The sequence below is a fragment of the Schistocerca cancellata genome, chromosome 11 (assembly GCF_023864275.1).
Source record: "Schistocerca cancellata isolate TAMUIC-IGC-003103 chromosome 11, iqSchCanc2.1, whole genome shotgun sequence".
Classification (NCBI taxonomy): Eukaryota; Metazoa; Arthropoda; class Insecta; order Orthoptera; family Acrididae; genus Schistocerca; species Schistocerca cancellata.
Genome location: NC_064636.1, coordinates 88,200,802 through 88,226,706, shown reverse-complemented (window position 1 = coordinate 88,226,706; position 25,905 = coordinate 88,200,802). Strand labels below are relative to the sequence as shown.

Here is a 25,905-nt window from a genome sequence, read left to right as displayed (position 1 = left end):
TTCAAGCTCGTCCATTTTGATCAGATTACAGCAATGTGTGCCAGTTTACTGGTGTTCAACTGTGAAAGCTCCAAAAACATCCTCATAAGTCCTTGAATGCTGTGATGAATGTCTGCACATAAATATAAAGGCATTCCCCAGGCAATTAATTGCACAGAAATGTAAATGTAATGCTGGGAGACAACTTTTAGTGCAAAGGCATCCTGGACAATTTTCTAACCTGAAGATTTCGGTGTCACGGGCAAAAACAAATGACAAGAAAATGGGTAGCATGACAAAGAAATTCACAATTCAGGAAGTGTTGCAGCACAAGACAGAAGCCAAATTTTGATTCCGTATCCTGCCCACATTTTTAATCTCTCACTAAATTATGTATACAACAGAATGTAACAATGAAGGATGGTGGTGCCTGGCTATCACACACACAGTCAAATAAAATTAATCTATTAGCAATACTCATAATTGTAAATATAGTAATCATATAAATAACAAGTTTGTCTTCAAACTTCTGTGGAATCGTCCATAACAGGAATGAAACAGTAGAATTAATCTAGGGACTGTAGGTCAATCCACTTATATCATGGTCGTCTCACACTTGCTGGATTTTTATAAAATAAGTTCACAAAGTTTGAATAATTCATCAACCTTAAGAGTATACATTAACAATATGGAGCTAATGCAGTGATAACATTACATATATGCCCATTTACACAAATCTAGGACAACAGGCCCAAATCTGCTTTTTTTCCCCTTTTTAATTACCAAATATTACAGCAGTAGCCTGAACAACAATACCTGACCCTGGAGAAGCTCGGTTAGGTAACTGACAAAGTCACGTGCTGGCTCAAAAAATTGGTTTCAATCTACTGGTTCAATAATTACCAGGCAACAAGAGGCACACGCTATACAGATATTATCAAAACAAAAAATTCTGCAGAGGCACAATAAATTGCATGTTATTTCTCTCCCAATCTCTACTTCACTCCCCCCCCCCCAAAAGACCAATTTCAAATTATGTAAATGGCCTATCTCTTGCATAATATGTAGTAAAGTTAAAATACACTTACTGTGGCTTATTTTCCACATAAAGACTGTAACAATATTATTTAATGAACTTGTCAGCAACAAAATTCCCAATACCAACTAGCGGCACGATAAAATAGGTATTACTAGAACTCAATAAAAGCGAATTCTCTCAAAGTGCAAATTTCCTCTGTAAGGCAAACAGTGCTCTTAACAACAGACAACCAGTAATTTGCAGACTCGGCAGGAGTAACCTTTCGGGAAGACAGTGCAGCCGTCCGGAAGTGTCCGGCTCCCCTCGTCACAAACGTCACGACACCTGGTGACGGCGGAGAATCTGGTACCGTAAGCCACGCCGCGAAACTTCCCCGTGGGCCGCGTCCGGCAGCAGCGGAGGAGTTCTGCCGTGGTGCAGTTGTCCCACAGTGGCCGCTAGGACTCGCCGCCGTACTCCGACTGCTGCCGGGGCTGTGTGGCGGTGGCCGCAGTGGACGAGCTCGCAGCTGGCACAGTACTGGCGCTGGGACCCACCGTGGTCACCCAGCTGGGAGACTCTCTGTCAGATAGCGGCTGCTGTTGCTGTGAAGGGCTGCTCGCACTCAGAACTTCCATCGGCCTTTAGAAAGTACAAACGGTCGATATCAGTAAAAAACAAACGAAGGACACATGCAATTACCACTCCGTGTTACACAACTAACATAGGGACAACCTGATACAAGCATTTTTCAATAATTAAGCAAATAGCTGTATCGCAAAAATGATTTATTCGATCAGTACAGTTTTTGTCTATTTTTTCACATAATCCTCACCACCTTCCACGCTATTGTCCCACCGACTATGTCTTGTAATTCCTCAGCAGAGCATTCTTTGCCTCTATTCCAAAACCTGTCTGTACATTTTTTTCTTTACCCCTTCATTGCTATTGATCTTTACGCCATACAAGGCTTCTTTTATTGGACTGAACAGATAAAAATCAGAAAGGTTGAGGTCATAGCTCTGAGGATGATGCCGCAGGAGCTCCCAAAACATTCTGCCAATGGTTTCCAGCAAAAGTTGCATCTTAGAATTATATACAGGATGAATCAAGAAGGTTCATGTGGCTCTGAGCACTATGGGACTTAACATCTGAGGTCATCAGTCCCCTAGAACTTAGAACTACTTAAACCTAACTAATCTAAGGACATCACACACATCCATGCCCGAGGCAGTATTCGAACCTGCAACCGTAGCTGTCGCGCGGTTCCCGGCTGAAGCGCCTAGAACCGCTCGGTCACCGCGGCCGGCGAATCAAGAAGGACTTGCCAACTTTGGAGCGGTATAGAAATTTACTGGGATAACTTACGGAATTGGTAGATGTATCGTTTTGTAGCAAACATCCTCAAGTATGATTCATGTAATGCATCACTAACCATTCCACGGTCAGGAGCGTCACCAGTGCACAGTTAAAACGGCTACTTTCACTAGAGCGGAGTGCACTTGCTGTGTGTATCGGTTTCGTGAAACGAACTCTGCAACAACTTTTTGGCGTAAATATCGGGCAGCAAAAAATCCCTGTCCAACCCTGGAACAAGTTCGCGACACCCCCGAAAGTTAATGTCTTTTGTGCTCTTAGCAAATTCTTCTTCATGAAGAAAACAGACACTGGTATTGTGTGTCTGGGTGTGCTTGAAAACTTTGTAATTTAACAGAGCAATGAAGATGACGGAGATGGGATGGTTTGCTACCAGCAACGCAGTGCACCACCTCATTTCCCGACAGAAGTTCGAGGTTTCCTCAATCGCTTCCCTGATCGTCAGATTGGCTGTGAAGGGTCAATCGCATGGCCACCTTAGTCCTCAAACTTGAGACCACTGGATTTCTTTCTCTGGGCTTGCATTAAATACCGTGTGTATGTTCCTCCCTTAACAAACAATTTAGCCAACCTGAACAATCAAATCTACACTGCCGTTGCACAAGTTATGCCCAACTGCTGCAAGGAGTGTGGGAAGAAACTGATAACCGGTGGGATGCTTGCCAAATCATAAATGTTAACCACAAAACCAAAATGAGATTTTAAACTTTTATGTGATACCTGAGGCTGACTGCTACGAAACGACACCTCTACCAATTCATAAGTTATGTCAATAAATTTCTATGCCATAGCAAAGTTGTAAAGCCCTTTTTGGCTCGCCCAGTTTATGAGGGGTGTATGTTCTGTCAGACATGACTCATATCTCTAATTCAATTGTCGTGACGGCTGTTTGATGAGAAAGTTTTAGTGCAGGTGCACAACCAATCTCTGAACTCCTATAGGAATCAGAAATGTGCAAGTAAAGACTTAATGCTTGGCTGTCTTTGTGGCAGGGTGAGTGGGAAAATTGGGTCTGATGGGAAGTGTGTTCACATGGCCGAGACAGTTCAGGCAACCATTCAGATTTTTAACTCCCACTGGTGCATTGCTCCAATGCCCTTTGCAGCTGGAAGTTATCAGTTCCTTCCTATCTCTTTCCCATCCTGTTTCCTTTCCATTCTTTTTTCCCGAATTACTCATTTAGCTGCACCATATGTGATTGAGCCCTGTCTTCTGAACTGCCCTCCCAGACACTCAATCTTTGGCGTGGGCTTGACTTCATTCCCAACTGTGCCAGAGTGGTATACAGTATTGATAGACAGTTGTTTCTACAAAACAGTCACAGAAAATTAACCATAGACACTCTAGATAACCATAATTGTCCCAGGTGATTGTAGAGTTTCAAATTTCTTACAGACAAGCAATTCAAGGTGTTTCCACCCCATGCTTTGATTCTGGCTAGAAATGCATTCCAGTTTCATCACAGGTTAGCATCCTATCCAAAAATAATCACCTCCATTATTGGAATGATTTTGGAACTCGGCGCAAATATAAAATCTGTGTTCTTTGTGATGGGCAGGATGCTCTCTGGAAACCCAACTTGCAGAAGTTTTTCTATATTTCGGTTTGTTTACCTGTAAGAAATCAAGTTTTCTCAGATAAGTGAATCAATACAAGCTGAAACTGAGGTCGATACTGCTAACGGACATTCCAAGCAGTGCTCATCACTTGCGTTTTTGTGGAGACTTAAGAGTTTTCATTCATGTGTAAAAACTTGCACAGTTTGTGCAACTACTGGTGTGTTATTTGCTCATTTGAGAGATTATTTCTGATGGTTGTGTACTTTGCAAAAGTAAAAACCAGATCACAAAATGCTTCTCTTTGAAAATGCATTTCTCACGTGGACACGACATTGTAATTAAGACTGTAGGTGATATAGTTATAACAGCTGACATAAGTTTGTATAGAACCATCAATGCACAAGTCATACTCGCACTTACTTACCTGTATTTTTCTCGAGTCGTCAGTCTTCTGACTGGTTCAAAGTGACCTGCCATGAATTCCTCTCGTGTCAACTCACCCACCTAAAAATAGTACTTCACCATATGTCCTTAATGCTCTCTGCCTTCCCCTACAGTTTTTCCCTCTCTACAGCTCCCTTAAGTACAACAGAAGTTATTCTCCATGTTCTTAACAAATGTTCTATCCTCCTGTTCTGTCTTCTTGTCAGTATTTTCCAATTTTAACTTTCTTCCACAGTTCTGAAGGAAACTTCCTGATTATTTATCCTATTAGTCCACCTAATTTTCAACATCCTACTATAGTACTACATTTCAAATGCTTTGATTCTCTTCCTTTCTGATTTCCTCACAATCCCAGATTCACTACTGTACAATGCTGCACTCCTAACGTACATTTTCAGAAGTTTTTCCCTCAGTTTAACACCGAAGTCTGGTATTAGCAAACCTCTCTCAGTCAGCAATGCCTGCTCTGCTTCTGCCAATCTGCTTTTGATGTCCATGTGTCCACCACGTGTTATTTGTTTCCAGGGTAGCAGAATTCTTCCACTTTGTCGATTTTGCTGTCCACAAGGTCGATGTTAAGATAATTGCTAATGCTTTTTACTTTCTTCATTTTTCAGTTTACTCTCAATTCGTGGCAGGTGCTCATTAGACTGTTCATTCCATTCAGCTGGTCCTGCAATTCCTCTTCCCTTTCACCGAGGATAGATATGTCACCATTGAATCTCATCACTGACATACACTACGTGATCAAAAGTATCCCGACACCCCGAAAAACACACGTTTTTCATATTAGGTGCATTGTACTGCCACCTGCTGCCAGGTACTCTGTATCAGAGACCTCAGTAGTCATTAGACATCGTGTGAGAGCAGAATGGGGTGCTCGGCAGAACTCACAACTTCAAATGTGGTCAGGTGATTGGGTGTCACTTGTGTCCTACGTCTGATTGCGAGATTTCCACACTCCTAAATATCCCTAGGTTCACTGTGTCGGATGTGATAGTGAAGTGGAAATGTGAAGGGACACGTACAGCACAAAAACTTTAGGCCGACATCATCTGTTGACTGACAGAGACCACCGACAGTTGAAGAGGGTTGTAATGTGTAATAGGCAGACACCTGTCCAGACCACCACACAGGAATTACAAACTGCATCAGGATCCACTGCAAGTACTATGACAGTTAGGCGGGAGGTGAGACAACTTGGATTTCATGGTCGAGTGGCTGCTCATAGGCCACACATTGTGCTGGTAAATGCCAAACGATGCCCTACTTGGTGTAAGGAGCGTAAACATTGGACAACTGAGCAGTGGAAAAGCTTTGTGTGGAGTGAGGAATCACGATATACAATGTGGCGATCCGATGGCAGGGTGTGGTTATGCCAAATGCCCGGTGAACGTCATCTGCCAGCGTGTGTAGTGCCAACAGTAAAATTCGGAGGCGGTGGTGTTATGGTGTGGTCGTGTTTCTCATGGAGGGGGCTTGTGCCCCTTGTTGTTTTGTGTGATAGTATCACAGCACAGACCTACATTTATGTTGTAAGCACCTTCTTGCTTCCCACTGTTGAAGAGCAATTCAGAGATGGCGACTGCATCTTTCAACACGATCAAACACCTGTTCATAATGCACGGCCTGTGGTGGACTGGTTACATGACAATAACATCCCTGTAATGGACTGGCGTGCACAGAGTCCTCACCTGAGCCCTACAGAACACCTTTGGGATGTTTTGGAACACCCATTTCGTGCCAAGCCTCCCCGACCGACATCAATACCTCTCCTCAGTGCAGCACTCCGTGAAGAATGGGCTGTCATTCTCCAAGAAACCTTCCAGCACCTGGTTGGATGTATGCCTGCGAGAGTGGAAGCTGTCATCAAGGCTAAGCGTGGGCCAACACCCTACTGAATTCCAGGATTGCCAATGGAGACCGTCACGAATTTTTAAGTCATTTTCAGCCAGGTGTCTGGATACTTTTGATCACATAGTGTGTATACTTTCATCCAGAATTTTAATCCACTCCTGAACCTTTATTTTATTTCTGTTCATTGATTCTTAAATGTATAGATTGGGTAATAAAGGCAAAAGACTACACCTCTGTCTGAAGGTGTTTTTAATCCAAGCACTTCACACTGTATCTTCCATTCTCATTGTTATCCTATTAGTAAGCAACGAACACACATGCTTCTCCATTCCGTAATAAGCCCATCAGAGGCATGTATACAGTGCAGGGCTGCAGCCTACCTTGCAACAAGAGATGTAGTAAACTATCCCCACATACCACAAGGAGCAGCCTCTGGTAGCACTGTTCAGAAATCTCAAGTGGACGGACATACAATAAGGCAATAAAAGTCATGGAATAGCTACTAATATCATGTCAGACCACCTCCTGCCCAGCACGGTGTAACAACTTGACGTGGCATGGACTTGATAAGTCACTGGAAGTCCCTTGCAGAAATATTAAGTCATGCTACCTCTAAAGCTGTCCGTAACTGCTGAAGTGTTGCTGGTGCTGGATACTGTGCAGGAACTGACCTCTAGATTATATCCCATAAATGTTAGATGGTATTTATGTCGGACACTCTGGGTGAATAAATCATTAGCTCGGATTGGCAACAATGTTCTTCGAACCAGTGGTGAACAATTGTGGGCTGGTGACACGGTGTATTGCAATCCGTAAAAATTCAATCGCTGTTCAGGAACATTAAGTCCATGATTGGCTGCAAATGGTCTCCAAGTAGCCAAACGTAACCATTTCCAGTCAATGATAGATTCAGTTGGACCAAAGGACCCAGTCCATTTTTGTAATCACTGGAATTTTTTGAACAGACCCCATAGAGTGACAGTGTCCAGAGCATCACATCATGTCCGTACAGGGTTTGTTGTGACTTCCCTTGGCAGTGGGGGCAGCGACACGTTGTCTTCTTTTCAGACAAGTTCCAGTTCAGTGCAGAGCATTATGCTGTACATATCCATGTGTGGAGACTTCAAAGAGAAATAACATTGTCAGACTGGATTTGTTACCTTATTTCTGACATGTTAAGACTGGAGGTCACGCCTAGTGTTCGAAGTCCCTGTGACCTTATCTGTCGACAAGATAGTGCGAGATTGCACATTGCCTGTGCCGTCCTGACTACGTCAACACAGAAGGTGTTTGACAGTTGCCCTGCATAGCATGTACTGCAGGTCTCTCAAATGCTGAAAACATCTGGTCCGGGGTTGTTGAGAGACTGACGTACCACGATTTGCCGACCACTACGACTGATGAACTCTGGCACAGATTTGATGCAACATGAAATTATGTACTGCTGTCTGTCAGCCGAGTTCATTTTGACTCATCACACTGCCGGGTTAGACCCACTTTACTGTCAGGTGTGGCAGTTTCGCACACTAAATTATACACTATCTCAGAAGCATCCATTTCCTTTTATCCAGCATCGGACAACATTGGGACATTTATGGTACTTCTCCACTTTCCTCCATCTTCCCACTATTCTTCTCTAGAACTGTTTTGTTCCAGTCCAGATTCACTCTTGTAATAGTAGTCTGGATCGAGTCAATCCATCTAACTCTGGCTCTCCCTCTTGCTCTGAAACTAGGTAGACAATATTAAGGGGTGTAGGACGTCAAACGGGCCGTCTTGGAGCAGAGGAGACAGCACAGGACATTTTAATTTCCACTGTCTATACTTTTACGAATAAATTCATAAAACGTTGTCAGCATGACCAGGAAGGATTCAGGATTCACAATCATAGCAGTTGAAGTTAAAATAATAATAATAAATTTTTTTTACATGTGAAAGTTCATCATCTATTGGCTGCGTTTGTTGCTATAGGTACACGTTTCTTCATAAGTAAGACAGATTCTCCGATGAATTTTGCACAGCATACAAACCATACTTACAGGTGTATGAAACTCTAGGAATTATTTAATTTATGAAAAAATGAATGTGCTGTTACATTTTAAACTTTATGTTTAGAAAAAACTCAAATAATATAGTTAATTATCTCAATTTTTACCACAGTTTTTAATATATTTGGAAAATTCTAGAGTTTCATACACCTGTAAGTATGGTTTGTATGCTGTGCAAAATTAATCGAAGAATCTCTCTTACTTATGAAGAAAAGTGTACCTATAGCAACAAATGCAGCCAATGGTAAGTGAAAAAAAGGTGAAATACAAATGTAAAAATAAAAAAAAATAAAAAAAAATAAATAAAAAAATAAAATAAAATAAAATAAAATAAAAAAAATTCTTATATTTTTGAACTTCCACGAACCTACTACGGTGTCGTAGTAGGCGGAGAGGTGATACTCCGACGTGGCGCGTCCCAGGTGGCGGATAGGGGGGTCCTCACCGGTTTACCGGCGGACTTGAGTGAAATAAAATAGCTCTCGCGGACCAAACACTAAACAACCTCCACGGCTAACAACCGTAGTTGTAACTCGGAGCTTGCTCCATACAAGGTTGACTACCTTTGAAAGTCAAACATGGAAGGAAATCTTTCAAGGAAAAATCCACCGCTTGGCAATAACCAAGGAAGACTGCACTCGGATACGGTGGGCAGTCACCTGAAAGATAACTTGGATGAGTCGGAGCATCTGAAAATACCCAACATGGACAGACGACCAAAACTCAAGACAGGACAAATAAACTACATTGCGACACACAATACAAATTCCCTCATACAACCAGGCAAACTCAAAATTCTGACGGATCAAATGGATCGCAAGGGGATTCTCATAACCGGACTTCAAGAAATGAGAAATACTGATCAGGAGCCGATAGAATCACAAGGATATAGGATTTATAAGGGAATACCAGGGAAAAGAGTCATGAAACAGTGTCCACAATTTGGAACAGGATTCGTGGTGAGTCTGAAAATAATAGAGTCCACAATAGAATTTAAAGCACAATCTCCCAGGCTCTCAACATTAACTCTAAAAGCTGCAAATAAAATGTACACAATAATAAATGCCCATGCCCCGACAAATGATAAAAATAATAAAAAAGAACACAGAGAAGAGGTAGAAAAATTTTGGGAGCTCTTAGATCAAACGACGAATAACATTAATAAAAATCACATCAAAATTTTAATTGGAGACTTCAATGCCCAGTTAGGAAGGGCAAAGAGATACAGAGACATAATAGGGAAATGGACAGCACAAAGAAGAACAAACAAAAATGGCATAAGACTAGTGGAATTTTGCAGAAACCATGACACGATATCAAAGTCGACGTATTTTAAGAGAAGACCAAGTAAACTAAAAACTTGGAAACATCCAGACTGGAAAAAAGGAGAATGGCAACTGGACCATGTCTGCATGGACAAGAATTACCACAAGGAAATTTACAATGTGAAAGTACTGAGAGGGACAGATACTGGATCAGATCATTACATGATAAAAATTAAAATTAAATTAACCCCATTAGCAAAGAAAAAATCCCACCAGAAGAAGAAGAGAACCTATGACCCTCATAAACTGATACAAAATGAGGATTATGAAGCACAAACCAGGGATATAAAAATAACAGATGATCTGGAAGAAATAATCCCCAAATTGAAACAAATAGCTGAACAAGTTGCCCCTATAAATCCAAGGAAAAAACACCAGTGGTGGAACGATGAATGTGATGAAGCAGTGTTGGATCGACACCAAGCCTGGTTAAGGCATCAAAATGAAAAAAACAGAAAAATCATATTTGGAACTCACAAAACAAAGGAAGACAACACAAAAAATAATAAGGAGAGTTAAACGTCAGTACCAAAAAGATATACTTCTAATGATAGAAACAAATAGTGAAAAAACAAACTCAAGAGACTATTACAAACTATTTGGCAGACAATTACAAAGATATGATCCTCCAACATTAATGTTAAAAGATAAAGATAATAACCTAGCCCATAGCAATAGTAAAAATACAGAAATTCTAGCAGAAACATTTAACTAGCAGAAACATTTAACAAGTTACTAAATTGTGAAGATCCCCCAGAACTTCTTCAGATAAACACAGAAACCCCAATTAAAACACCAGCAGAAAATAAATCCACCTACAATTAATGAGGTCTACAGAGCTTTGAAAGAACTCAAAAACTACAAAGCAAGTGGAGAAGATCAAACGTTTGCTGAACTTTGGAAATATGCAGCAGAACCAGTAAAGATAGCATTACACCAATGCATAGTAAAAATCTGGAATGAAGAGAAATTACCAGAAAATTGGACTACTGCTATAATACATCCATTACATAAGAAAGGAGAAAAATCAAATCCAGACAACTATAGAGGAATTTCCCTTTTGGACTGCACGTATAAGATCATGGCAAGAATACTATACAACCGCTGTAAAGATCAACTAGAACTGGAACTGGGAGAATATCAAGGAGGATTTAGATCCTGGAGAAGCTGCCCAGAACAGATAATCATCTTGAAGTTAGTTATGGATATCTACAAAAGAAGGCAAAAACAACTAGTCATAACCTTTGTAGATTTCAAAAAGGCGTATGATTGCATCCATAGATCTTCAATGATGAAAATATTAAGGAATTTTGGACTTCATCCTAAATTAATAAAAATGATACAGTTAACCTTAACAAACACCAAATCCAAAGTAAAATTTAGAGGAGAAATATCTGAACCATTTACGATTAAAAAAGGTTGAGACAGGGAGATTGTTTATCACCATTGCTATTCAATTGTGCTCTTGAATATGTAATGAGAGAATGGTACAAGGAAAATCCTATGAATATTAAAATTGGAACTAAGAAAGATAAAATAAACCTAAATTGCTTGGGATTTGCTGATGACCTAGCATTACTAGCTAATAATATTCAGGAAGCCACGAAACGAATAACATGCTTACAAAATATAGCACAAAAATTAGGACTCCAGATATCATTTGAAAAGACTGAAATAATGGTAATGGATCCACCTGTAATAGATCACATCACAGTGAACAATAGGGAAATTAAAATAGTGAAAAAATTTAAATACCTGGGTGAAATTATAACACATAAATTGGACGAGAAACCTGCATGGCGAGCAAGAACTAATAAAATGATAAAAGCTCAAAAACTAACATGGTCTACGTACAATAAAAAATGTCTATCAATTAAAACAAAATTAAAACATTACAAGACGGTGGTTCAACCAGAGGTTACATACGGAAGTGAAACTCTTTTTAAAGTCACCCAGAAAAACAGAATTGACAAAATTTTAAAAGTAGAGAGAAGAATTGCTAGAACATGCATAAATAAGAAATATCAAAAAGCTGGGCAATGGCGGATAGTTCCAAATGAAGTGGTATACAGAGAACTGGAGCCCATCACCGATACTATACGAAAGAAAAGGATCTCTTTTTGTGGTCACATTCTGAGGACACCAGAAACCAGAGTATCAAGGAAAATTATTGAGAAACTCTGGAATTTGAAACAACAAGGAGGATGGCTTAAGGAAATAAGAGAGGATATGGAAGAACTGGAAATAACTCTGGATGATTTGCAGAACAAAATGCCAAATGTAAAGAAGTTGAGGGGCACAGAAATAAGATTTAAACCAAAAATTGACAAACGACATACAATGAAAAGGGTATTTACAGATGAGAAACGACGAAAAGCATCGGAACGAATGAAGAGATACTGGGCCACTCGGAAGGGGAAAATACCAAAGAAGAGGACCAGAAATGATTGACTGAAGTGGTCCAATGAGGCCGTAAAAGCAGAAGAAGAAGAAGAAGAAGAAGAAGAAGAAGAACTTCCACCACTACAAGTGTAAATCCTGAATCCTTTCTGGTCATTCTGAGAAAGTTTTATGAATTTATTTTTAAAAGTATAGACAGTCATCAACATCATCATCATCATTTAAGACTGATTATGCCTTTCAGCGTTCAGTCTGGAGCATAGCCCCCTTATACAGTTCCTCCATGATCCCCTATTCAGTGCTACCATTGGTGCCTCTTCTGATGTTAAACCTATTACTACAAAATCATTCTGAACCGAATCCAGGTACCTTCTCCTCGGTCTGCCCCGACTCCTCCTACCCTCTACTGCTGAATCCATGAGTCTCTTGGGTAACCTTGCTTCTCCCATGCATGTAACATGACCCCACCATCTAAGCCTGTTCGCCCTGACTGCTACATCTATAGAGTTCATTCCCAGTTTTTCTTTGATTTCCTCATTGTGGACACTCTCCTGCCATTGTTCCCATCTACTAGTACCTGCAATCATCCTAGCTACTTTCATATCCGTAACCTCAACCTTGTTGATAAGGTAAACTGAATCCACCCAGCTTTCGCTCCCATACAACAAAGTTGGTCGAAAGATCGAACGGTGCACAGATAACTTTGTCTCGGTACTGACTTCCTTCTTGCAGAAAAGAGTAGATCGTAGCTGAGCGCTCACTGCATTAGCTTTGCTACACCTCGCTTCCAGTTCTTTCACTATGTTGCCATCCTGCGAGAATATGCATCCTAAGTACTTGAAACCGTCCACCTATTCTAACTTTGTTCCTCCTATTTGGCACTCAATCCGTTTATATTTCTTTCCCACTGACATTACTTTCGTTTTGGAGATGCTAATCTTCATACCATAGTCCTTACATTTCTGATCTAGCTCTGAAACATTACTTTGCAAACTTTCAATCGAATCTGCCATCACAACTAAGTCATCCGCATATGCAAGACTGCTTATTTTGTGTTCACATATCTTAATCTCACCCAGCCAGTCTATTGTTTTCAACATATGATCCATAAATAATATGAACAACAGTGGAGACAGGTTGCAGCCTTGTCTTACCCCTGAAACTACTCTGAACCATGAACTCAATTTACCGTCAACTCTAACTGCTGCCTGAGTATCCATGTAAAGACCTTTAATTGCTTGCAAAAGTTTGCCTCCTATTCTATAATATTGTAGAACAGACAATAACTTCCTCCTAGGAACCCGGTCATATGCCTTTTCTAGATCTATAAAGCATAGATACAATTCCCTGTTCCACTCATAACACTTCTCCATTATTTGCCGTAAGCTAAAGATCTGGTCCTGACAACCTCTAAGAGGCCTAAACCCACACTGATTTTCATCCAATTGGTCCTCAACTAATACTAGCACTTTCCTTTCAACAATACCTGAGAAGATTTTATCCATAACGCTGATTAAAGAGATACCTCTGTAGTTGTTACAATCTTTTCTGTTTCCATGTTTAAAGATTGGTGTGATTACTGCTTTTGTCCAGTCTGATGGAACCTGTCCTGACTCCCAGGCCATTTCAATTATCCTGTGTAGCCATTTAAGACCTGACATTCCACTGTATTTGATGATTTCCGACTTAATTTCATCTGCCCCAGCTGCTTTATTGCACTGCAATCTATTGACCATTTTCTCCACTTCCTCAAATGTGATCGTATTTCCATCATCATTCCTATCCCATTCTACCTCGAAATCTGAATCATTACTGATCGCATTTTCACCTACATTGAGCAACTCTTCAAAATATTCCCTCCATCTGCCCAAGGCATCCACAGGATCCACCAGCAGTTTTCCTGACCTGTCCAAAATACTTGTCATTTCCTTCTTACCTCCCTTTCGAAGACTGCTAATTACACTCCAGAATGGTTTTCCAGCAGCTTGACCCATAGTCTTCAACCTGTTTCCAAAGTCTTCCCACGATTTCTTCTTGGATGCTGCAATTATCTGTTTGGCTTTGTTTCTTTCTTCAACGTAACTTTCTCTGTCTACCTGGGTTCTGGTATGTAGCCATTTTTGATACGCCTTCTTTTTCCTTTTACAGGCTGCCTTGACTGTATCATTCCACCAAGCTGTTTGCTTCATCCTACTTTTACACACTACTGTTCCAAGACATTCTTTGGCCACTTCTAGTACTGTGTCCCTGTACCTTGTCCATTCCTTTTCCAATGACTGTAATTGACTACATTCAACTAACTGGTACCTTTCTGAGATCGCTGTTATGTACTTGTGCCTGATCTCCTGCACTTTCGGCCTCACAATCCTAATTTCACTGCAGATTAAATAATGATCAGTGTCATCAAAGAATCCCCTGAATACATGTGTGTCCCTCACAGCCTTCCTGAATTCCTGATCTGTTATTTTATAGTCAATGACAGATCTGGTTCCCCTTCCTTCCCAAGTATACCGGTGAATGTTCTTATGTTTAAAAAAGGAGTTTGTGATTACTAAGCCGATACTGGCACAGAAATCCAAGAGTTGTTTCCCGTTCCTGTTGGCCTCCATATCCTCTCCAAATTTACCCATAACCTTTTCATACCCTTCTGTTCGATTTCCAATCCTGGCGTTAAAATCACCCATGAGCAGAACACTGTCCTTGTCCTTTACTCTAACAACTACATCACTGAGTGCCTCATAAAAACTATCCATCTTATCTTGATCTGTCCCTTCACAATGCGAATATACTTACACAATCCTAATTTTCTTGCTAGACACTGTCAAATCTATCCACATCAGTAGTTCGTTTACATACCTTATTGCAACTACGCTGGGTTCCATTTCTTTCCTGATGTGAAGCCCTACACCCCATTGTGCTATTCCTGCTTTGACTCCTGACAGGTAGACCTTGTATTCTCCCACTTTCTCTTCTTTCTCACCCCTTACCCCGATGTCACTAACAGCTAAAACGTCCAACCCCATCTTACTTGCAGCTCCCCATCTCATTACCATTTGTTTGCCAAGTCGTATCTTAGGAGTCCCTGGTTTGTCAGTTTGAGGTGGGACACCGTCACCTTCAAAGGTCTGAGGCATTTTGCTCTGATTGTTGCCAGCATCATATTTAAAGTACCAGGGAAGCAGGTTGCTAGCCTTACTTGCCCCGAGTCCCGATTAACTTACTCTGAGTTCTCCGTAACATAATTCTTAGGAATTTCATTTCACTAGCTTCGAGTCAACTCTCCTCTCCTCTCCTCTCCCACCACCCTCTATGCCAGCTGTGGGCAACCTTTTGTGACCCACAGGCCCGATTCACATACTTACTTCAGGTTGCGGGCCACACCATCATGTGACTGATGTGACAGCACCATTCCTAGCGCATAAAATCAAAACTACAGTGTGATATAGAAACAGTAAAATTTCGAAGGTTCACTTTTTCATTTTATTGATATTTTACCTGAACCCAATTTTGAATCATCTGGGCGGACAAAACAGTAGTTTGCAAACTAGCATATAAACCATGTCAATATTATATAAAACAAACACTGTTCTATCACTGTCCATAAATACATCTATACTGTGCAAACCACCTTGATGTGCATGGTTGATGGTACATCCCACAACAGCATTAATTAGCCTTTCTTCCCATTCCATTCACGTACAGAGCACGGGAAGAATGATGGTTTGAATGACTGCATGGGTGTTGTAATTATTCTGATCTTATCCTCACAATCCCTATGTAAGCAATATATGTAGGGGGGTTGTAGTATATCCCCAGAGTAATCATTTGAAGTCGGTTCTTGATACTTCGTTAACAGACTTTCTCAGGATAGTTTACGTCTACCTTCAAGAGTCTTCCAGTTCAGTTTCTTCAGTATTTCTATGAGAGTCTCACACGGATCAAACAAACCTGTGAGCATTCGTGCTGCCCTTCTCTGTATACACTCAATATCCCCTGTTAGTCCTACTTGGTATGGGTCTCTCACACTTGAGCAATATTGTAGGATGGGTCACATGAGTAATCTGCAAGAAACCTCTTTTGTAGACTGCACTTCCCTAGTATTCAACAAATAAATGAAAGTCTACTACCTATGTTACTCCCATTTGAGCCTATGTGATCATTCCATTTAATATCCATTCAAAGTGTATGAGTTGGAAATTCCAGTAGTGACTTACCGATATTATAATCATAAGATACTATGTTTTTTCATTTTCTGACATGCACAATTTTAAATTTCTGAAGATTTAAAGCAAGTTGCCAATCTCTGCTACACTTTGAAATTTTATCAGGATCTGAATGAATATTTATGCGGCTCCTTTCACACAATAACTGTATCATCTGCAAAAGTCTTTGGTTACTATTAATATTGTCTACAAGGTCATTAATATAGAAACAGCAAGGGTCCCAACACACATCTATGGGGCACGCCTGAAGTTACTTCTATATCTGAAGATGACTCACCATCCAAGATAACATACTGTATCATTTCTATCAAAAAGTCCGCAATCCAGTTACAAATTTCACTCGATGCCTCATATGACTGTACTTCTGACAATAAGCATAGGTATGGTACTGAGTCAAATGCTTTTCGGAAATTGAGAAATACTGCATCTACCCAACTGCCTCAATCCAAATCATTCAGTATGTCACGTGAGAAAAGTGCGAGCTGTGTTTCACACGGTCGATGTTTTTGGAATCTGTGCTGGTTGACACTGAGGAGGTCATTCCGTTCAAGATACCGCATTATGTGTCTTTTGTAGTTAAGCTTGACTTTTTCGTGCATATATGTATAGTCTTGATGTCATTTACATGCTGTTTTGGAAAATACTGTTTTGCTGTCTGGATGATCTGAGGGTAATATTGAAAACGATCGAAGGACAGATGCGGCCTGTGGGTCACTGGTTGTCCACAAATCACCTATAGACCTAATTGTGTATTCTTCCCACTATGCTGGATTCAAAGTCAAATTTCACTACTCGCTATCCTTCCCGGTACCACCACCGGCTGTAACTGTAGCGAGCAGTGACGTGCCGCAGCAGGCTGCGAGCCACTGACTCACCTGGCAGCAGGCTGCGCGCGGCCGGTCGAGGAGATGACTGGCTTGGGGATCTTGCGCTGGCCGCTCTCCCGCTGTATCACCTCCAGCAGGCTCATGCTGGGCAGCCACGCCTGTAGGTGGGACGGAGACAGAGGGTCAGACGCTGGCAGCAGCAAAGTGCAGTCTCGTTACAAGTATTTCCCAACCGACAAGTACAGGTCCCCAGTGTTGCGATCGACTTTTTGAAACTACCTGTATGGTGATGTAGGTTAGTATCTCGGGTATCACACACTGCAGCCATTCACCTTGCTGGGCCCTCATTTGTGAGCAATTGACGAAAAAATAATTTTGGAATTTTCTATGACACTCAATACGTTAAAAAAGTCACATTATATAGTGTGGTATAATGGATACGATAACAGCTTCCCATGCGGGAGGTTATGGATTCAGATTTTGTGAAGTGTATTAAATTTCTTTTTATTTTTAAAATTACTGAAATGACTTCAATTATTATTTTTATTCAATTAACTGGTTTAAATGTAATTATTTATTTCTATTCCTTTTTCACAACATTTTAATCACCATATGAACTTTCTCATATTTTCTTTATAACATTCTTTTTCCTATCAGAATTTCTGCAAATATGAATTTAATTATATTTATCTATTATAATGTTCCATTACTTGAAAATTCTGTTCATTAGTTACAAAACAAAAGACAAAATATTTGTATTTGTGCCACAGTGAGAAACATGTTTTTGTTACCAGATGTGCAAAAAAAAATTTTTTTTTTGTTTTGCACGGTGCTAGTCATAAAACCATTTAAAACATACCCTATCTATTGCAATATGGACAAAATAATCCAGATGAAAATTTAAATGAAAGACAGATTTATAAGTAAAACGAAATTCGAGCACAATGAGAAATAGATATAATGAATCAGCAGGGGGTGGGGGAATTAATTAATTAATTTAAAACAGGCGAACAAAGATTTCAAGTGGAGAAAGAATGAAAGTAAATGAAAAAGCTGATATTATGATTAAAATTATGGGACAAAGTAATGGAATTGAAAAATTACATTTCAACCAATAAACTGTATAAAAATAATGATCAAAGTCATCTGATACAAATTGTAAATAAAAAAAAGTGCACGTGACAAGATTCAAACCCACAACCTCTTGCATGTGATGTTTTTAAGCTATCCACTATACCATGCAACCAGATCACAACATGCAACATTTTTAATGCTGTTTAGTGACACACAAATTCTTTTATTATTATTATTTATTAATCATCAATTACTCAGAAACTGGGACCCACCAGGTTGAATGGCTGCAGTGTATGATACCTGGGATCTCAACCTACATCATCATATGGACAGTTTCAAAAAGAGAATCTAAATGCTGGACAGGTATCCTTGTGAGCTACATCTGATCCGAGTTTATAAATTTATACACAACTGGCATAAAGTCCTTGTCTGAGTACAATAAATTATTTCTTAAGAACTATGCTAAACACTGCTATGGGATTTATTGCAAATGATAGCTTAACTCTTAGTTTCATACGGATACACATCCACATGTGCTCCATTTGTTGCACACTGTGATATTCACTGTCTCTCCATGTCTTTCCCGACAGACAATACAGCAGCCCAACAAATAAACACATTACTTACAGTGTTAATCTGGTTTCATTTTACGAATTTCACTAATCATGAGTTAATCAGATGTTAGCCAATAGCATATCAAACTGAAAGTATAATAAACAGGTTTCAAACATAATTACAGTAAATTTGGTATCTCTTTTGTTACCCAATTGTTCTTAAATAAAAAGCCCTAATTGCAGTTAAACAAATTGACAATACATGTTCCTACCACTGGATGGAAGTAATAGTAGCTAGTACTTTGACATGAAATTGTTGAAAATTACACTTACAGAGCTCAAAAGGTGAAACTACTTATATAGGTCCTAAATACGTGCACATGTGCACACACCATAGGGTGATTTTGCTAAATAGGGACGAACTGCAAGAAATCATGACTGAAAGGATAAGGTGCAAAAAAGCTCACAGAGCATATGGCTAAAAATGTGTTCCCAGGGTATGTGGTGACAAAATATCTTCAAGAGTGATCCTGATATCAGCACCATGGTGGTGGCCCGCCAGCACTGGGAAAGCCAGACGACCATGTCAAACATTCTCCACAACAACTGCCGTTATCCGTTCTCACAATACGTGCAGGCCTTATTAACTACAGACTTCTGTTCAGAATGACTGTTTTGTCACTGGTCTGTCCCACTGGCCACAACCTTGCTGGGATTTCTGTCAATTGTCCCACTCATGGGTGAGGCTACCTTTGCAAGAGGAAGTATCGTCAACCTTCGTAACACACACCCCTGGGCTACGGAGAATCCCCACAGTATGGTGACATTGAACTGTCGACACTAGTTTGGCCCCAGTGCGAGGGTAGGGATTACTGCCAACTGCCTTTCACGTGTGGAGCTTAAACATTGGTACAGACAGGACATTCCCACTTGCTTGGCGTGTTCTCATGTGAGCTTTTAATCGCTGAAATCTACATGTGAAAGATTATTTTTGTTATCTCCACCTTCAAGTAGAATGCATTTCCAACCAGATGTCTATAAGAATGCACCCTGCACTGTAACTTAACAGTTAAAGAGTTTTTCATAAAAAACTGCCCAGGTATGTATTTATTACAATCTTCTATCAGTCCTCTCCCCCTTTAACCTCTCTCTGTCCATCCCCCGTCTCCCTTTCCCTCTAAATGTAATTACTCCCACCACAATAGGATGCTGGTGTTCTTATCCCCACAGTATTTCTTTCCAAATCGTAAATAATGTGTGTACCAAATTTGCTTGAAATTATTCCAGGTGCTTAGGATGAGCTATTCACCAACAGCCGTCTGTGTACGCACAAGTCAAATGTATTTCACATGTATTTGTACATACATTTCATCTGTATCTCTAACAAATTTCGTCCTGCAGTTTTATTTTGAGGCATCTCAATTTTTGACATCATATCTGCTGAAGTGTGTGTCATACAATGGGACTGTTTTGCAAATACATCCAATGGTATATGTGGCTACTGTCTGCAAAATGTGTTGTCAACAGAGTTAGCAGTAAAGAAATAATAAATTAAATCATCATGATACAAGTGGCAGTTTCACTAAAAGAACAGCAAAAATGTAGCAGGCTATAAAGTTTTTTCCTTTCATCATTTTGTAGGGACTGTCAGCAAGAAAAAGTTTCATAAAGGTTTGAAATTACGTGTAAAGTTTGTTGGAAGTCAACAAGTGCTGTCATTCTCAAATACTGGATGAACAAAATATGGGTTTGTATGTCATGCAATACACTTCTTTTCCACCCCCACCCTCACCCCTTTGATAAATAGGTATATATAAGGTAGCCTATCTGTTAATTCAAGATATATGTTATTTCCATTCCAAATTTCATCAAAATCCATCCACTTAGGCATTCAAATGTTTTTCAAAATCCATCCAGCCATTTCAGTGTGAAGAAGAAATAAAGCACTCTCTCTCTCTCTCTCTCTCTCTCTCTCTCTCTCTCTCTCTCTCTCTCTCTCACACACACACACACACACACACACACACACACACACACACACACACACACACCTGCTTTGCCATTAGTCTTATTTTAACATGGCCTTCAATTATTGTTTTATGGTAAACAGACATTCAGTTTATTGCAGCCATTATGATTATTTGTACAGAAATATTAAATATACTGGACAGGATTCACATAACAAACGTCAGTAGTTTGTTTCTCCACACAAGCTGCCACATAGCTAGTACTCAAAAAAATGGTTCAAATGGCTCTCAGCACTATGGGACTTAACACCCGAGGTCATCAGTCCCCTAGGATTTAGAACTACTTAAACCTAACTAACCTAAGGACATCACACACATCCATGCCCGAGGCAGGATTCGAACATGCAACAGTAGCGGTCGCGTGGTTCCAGACTGAAGCACCTAGAACTGCTCTGCCACACCGAACTAGCATTCAAGGTGATAAATTGAAGTGTCACAGAGCTAGTACCCAGCATCATACTATACATGTAAATGTAAATCATACTATCAATGTAAATGTGTGAATTCTGCAAGCACATCTGATTCTGAGACTGACATGTCTTGAAAACTGCTTTATGGAGATAAACAAGTAATTCCTACTTAACTGGTTACAGTTATCTGTTTTTACTTTCAATAAGCACGCAGTCACAGTCTACAATATCCATTGTACAGCTTCAGAAATGGGGAGAAACTTAACTGTGAACGGCCAGATAGAGAATTAAACCAAAGGGTTCCCTGAAGGTTCTGATACAGGGAAGGCTATTTACATGTACAGTGAGAATGTATTTAATTGAATAGATAATAAATTAGAGACTACTGGCTTTTTCCGTGACCTGTCAAAAGCCTTTGACTGTGTGAATTACAGCATTCTCTTAAGTAAATTAGAATATTATGGTGTAACTGGCAGCACTGCAAAATGGTTCAAGTCTTCCTTAACTAACAGGAAATAAAGGATATCATTGCAAAATACCTGTGTAGTAAGTAATCAGTTTTCATCTGATTGGAAATTAATTACAAGTGGTGTTCCTCAAGGTTCCATCTTGGGTCCATTGGTTTTTCTTGTGTACATTAATGATCACTCGTCTATTACATTGCCGGCTGCTAAGTTTGTTTTGTTTGCAGATCATACATTGCAATAAATAGCAAGCAAGTACAGATTTAGGAATGGCTGTTAATCAAATTTTCGCTGACATCAATAAATGGTTTAAAGCTAATTCACTGTCAGTAAATTCTGAAAAGGCCAACTATATGCAGTTCAGAACCTGTAGGAGATTTCCTTCCATCACACGTGTAACATATGAAGACAAGCATATAGAAGACCGAGCGAAGTGGCACAGTGGTTAGCACACTGGACTCGCATTCGGGAGGAAGGCGGTTCAATCCTGCGTCCGGCCATCCTGATTTAGGTTTTCCGTGATTTCCCTAAATCGCTCCAGGCAAATGCCGTGATGGTTCCTTTGAAAGGGCACGGCCAACTTCCTTCCCCATCATGCATATAGAAGAGGTCGACAGTATTAAATTTCAGGGATTACTGCCTGATAATAAATTCATTTGGGAAGGGCGCACCACAGAATTGTTGAATTGCCTGAACAAGTCTGTATTTGCAATCTGAAAGATGTCAGCTGTAGATGGTATAAATATAAAAAAAAAAAAAAAAAAACTTGCATGCTTTCGGTCTATTATGTCATACGGGATCATATTTTTGGGTAACCTGTCAAGCCGAGCAAAAGTGAGTGCAAAAGCATGTAATAGACTCATTTGTGGTGTCAATTCAAGAACATCGTGTAAAAAGCAGTTCAAGGAATTGGGTATTCTAAACAGTGCTTTTCAATATATTTATTCCTTAATGAATCAATAGCTTAATACACAGTATCAATACTAGGAATAAGAACAATTTACATGACAAAAATCACTTACCTTGATCCAAAAAAGGGGTACAGTATTCAATAAATAGCCAGCAACTATTAAAAACTTGGTTTCGGGTAAAGCACAGTTTAAACAGAGTTTGAAAGACTTTTTGGTAGGTAACTTCTTCTACTACACAGATGAATATCTTAACAAACGAAATTTGTTGTTAATAATCCAACCCAGTTCAAAAGTAATAGCAGTGTGCATAGCTATAACACCAGGAGAAAGGATGATCTTCACTATGCAGGGTTAAATATGACTTTGGCACAGAAAGGGGTAAATTATGCTGGCACAAAAGTCTTTGGTCACCTACCAAACAGCATCAAAAGCCTGGCAGATACCCAACTAACATTTCAAAAAAAAAATTGAAAGAATTTCTAGATGACAACTCCTCCTACTCATTGGCTGAATTCTTAGATATAAATTAAGGGGGGGAGGGAACCACCACAACTTAAACATTACTGTCATGCAACATTTTGTGTAATGTAAAATCTTGTACAGACATCTTTTATTAACCTGACACGTTCCACATCATTACGAAGTTTCGTATTCATGATCTATGGAACAAGTATTAATCTAATCCAATCTAATCTAACAAATGATAAGGGGAGTGTGTATTATATTCAAATGCTCTATGTTTTTTATGTTATATTTTCCAACACGTTCCATGTCCATGAGAATCATCTCATTTTGGGTCTCTGGAATGAAAACTGAGTCTTATCTACTGCAATCCAAGTCCAGCTTCTTACTGTGGAGCCATCTGTGAGGCGGCAGCTATAGCTTTGAGTAATTAATGAAGCGCCAGAGCGAACAAAGCTATGCAATGTCAAAGGGCCGGCTGTGTTACAGCGGTAATTGTGAAAAACCTGAGGATCAAAGTGGCTGAGAAAGAGCAGAAGCAGTGAAAGAAACAAAGACATGTAACAAGAGGACTCACAAAGAAAACAGTGAACTGCGCGGAACAGAGAACAAAAGTTGCAAGATGAAATAGCTGCAAAAATATAGACAAAGGAACACAACTGACATCAAAGGAGCAGCACTCAAGAATGAAAGAAAGAAATATAATGTAAATTTTAACATGGCAAGCAACAAACAGCTTGAAGTAATTAGAAATTCCGTATCAAACTATTACACACAGGACGACAGACATTTGGATCATCCTCTATACATTCGGTCTAAAATTTCCTGTGATTCGACTAAAAAGGTTACTGCAAATGCATAGATGGTTCCTTTGAAACAAAAATGGGCCATAACAACAACAATTAATTAATTATCAGCCAATAACAATAATTAATTAGCCTCACTACTACCTGTGAGTCGTAGATAATGTCAATTGCACTTTTAGCATTTGGGTCTCTTATAGAATCTCTTTCCGATTGGCATTCTACTTACTTTATATACAACAAGTAGTCAAAGTTTTAATCTTCAAGTGCGTATTTTGTACACGTGTCAAAAATAGCAGTCTATGTTACTAACGTGAGCATGTATGAGCAATGTAACAGTTTCATCTTAGTTTAATTCAACAAAGAAACTTGCATTATATAAGCTAAATCAGCATTTAATTAAACAATAATAAAACGAACTTTCACTATATCAGTCTATTTCCCCATAGTAATGACCCAGTCAGAGCATTAAACAGCGCAGTTGCTTCACATCCCAGCCAACTGCTCAATTGTTTGCTAATTATCTCGAAGACAACTGCCTCATTCAGGATTTGCACTACTAGCTCTGAATCTGGGGGCATTTTCACGCACAGATCGGAAATATTTTCTCATCTAGCTCGCTGTTTATTTTATATTGCAGCTGCTCTCTTGAAAGTATGACAAGGAAACTTATCACATTGTTAGCTGAAGCAATAATGATGGGATAGATCCGGGCTCATAATTTTTAAACAACAATGGAACTATAAGACAATGGTATTTGTGGTTCATGCACTTTGTACACAGCCGTGTCCATTCGAGGGTTAATAGCCCCCCCCCCCCCCCCCCCCATAAAAAAATCATATTTTAATTGTATAGATAAAAAAATCTACTCACCAAGCGGTGGCAGAACACACACATAAAAGACTGTTGTAACTGGCAAGCTTTTGGAGCCATTGTTCTGCCGTTGCTTGGTAAGTGGATTTTTGATCTAACATTATTTTGTCACTAATTAATATTTTGTCTGTTTTCAGGTACATACCCCAATCTACATCTACATCTACATCCATACTCTGCAAGCCACCTGACGGTGTGCTATACAACGAAGTTCCTGAGCCACGATACCGTATCACTGCGCTAGATGAGCCAAAACACAATGATGCAAGCATCGATAAAGTGGAATATCATGAAATTATTCTTTTTTCCGTTTCAAGTCGATCAATACTGCAAGCGTTCAATGCTGCAAGAGTTCAGTGCTGAGTTGGGGGAAGCACTCAGCAAAAATGTACTCCTGTATGACACATTGGTCAGTTGGCACACGTTTCCAGTGTTGATGAACAAGTCTGAAAGACGATACATGAAAAAGTAAACTACCCCTCTGTGAAAAATCAGGAATCACAAGAGAAGTGCAGGCCTTCATGCTCAAAGACCAGCATGTCACACTTGTGGCAATAGTGGAAAAAGTGAAATCCAGTGAGGGAGCAGTTTTCAGCATCTTACAGAATGGTAATAATTAAACTTTCGCTACTTGATAGGGGGCCCATGAAAAACGAGCAATTGTAGGACAATGGAACTTTGCGGAAACTATTGGAAGACACGCAGAAGAGGAATAACAAATAAACTATTAAAAGAAACACATTTTAATTTAACAATGGAAAATCCAGGATGGAATATATATCATGAAAAGGAAAGTTGCTATATAGCGGAGGTGCTGAGTCAAAGATAAGCACAACAATAAGACTGTCACAAAGAAATAAAGCTTTTGGCCATTAAGGCCTTCATCAACAATAGACGAAGACACACACAAAACACACACACACACACACACACACACACACACACACACACACACACACACACACACACACACGTCTATTGTTGACGAACGCCTTAATGGCCAAAAGCTTTATTTATTTGTGACAGTCGCTTTCTTGTGCCTATCTGCGACACACGTTTTTATTTGCCGCATGAAGAGTAACAACTGTTAATCGTGTACCGTGCTTATGTTCGAGGTTGCAAATATTGCTCAATGGGATGATCATCTGCATCCATGACTGCACTAAAGATCCATTTCACAGTTGTTCAGTTGGACCAGAGAACGTTCAGCAGTTGGGACACAGCTTGTGCACTGCTCAAAGGCCGCACATTAAGTCCAGCATTCTGAGCC

The 25,905-nt window shown here is 39.7% G+C and overlaps 1 protein-coding gene across 1 annotated transcript in view; it reads right to left on the bottom strand.

Annotated features, from left to right (window-relative positions):
• Positions 1-290: 290 nt before the first annotated feature.
• The window catches only part of LOC126108247 (protein shuttle craft), a 276,697-nt gene continuing 251,082 nt past the window's right edge, over positions 291-25,905 (bottom strand). Inside the window, exons 19-20 of the mRNA XM_049913476.1 lie at positions 17,106-17,215; positions 291-1,639 (exon numbers count right to left, since the gene is read on the bottom strand). Coding sequence (XP_049769433.1) covers positions 1,456-1,639; positions 17,106-17,215 — 294 coding nt within the window. The 3' untranslated portion in view covers positions 291-1,455. The remainder of the gene's footprint in view (positions 1,640-17,105; positions 17,216-25,905) is intronic.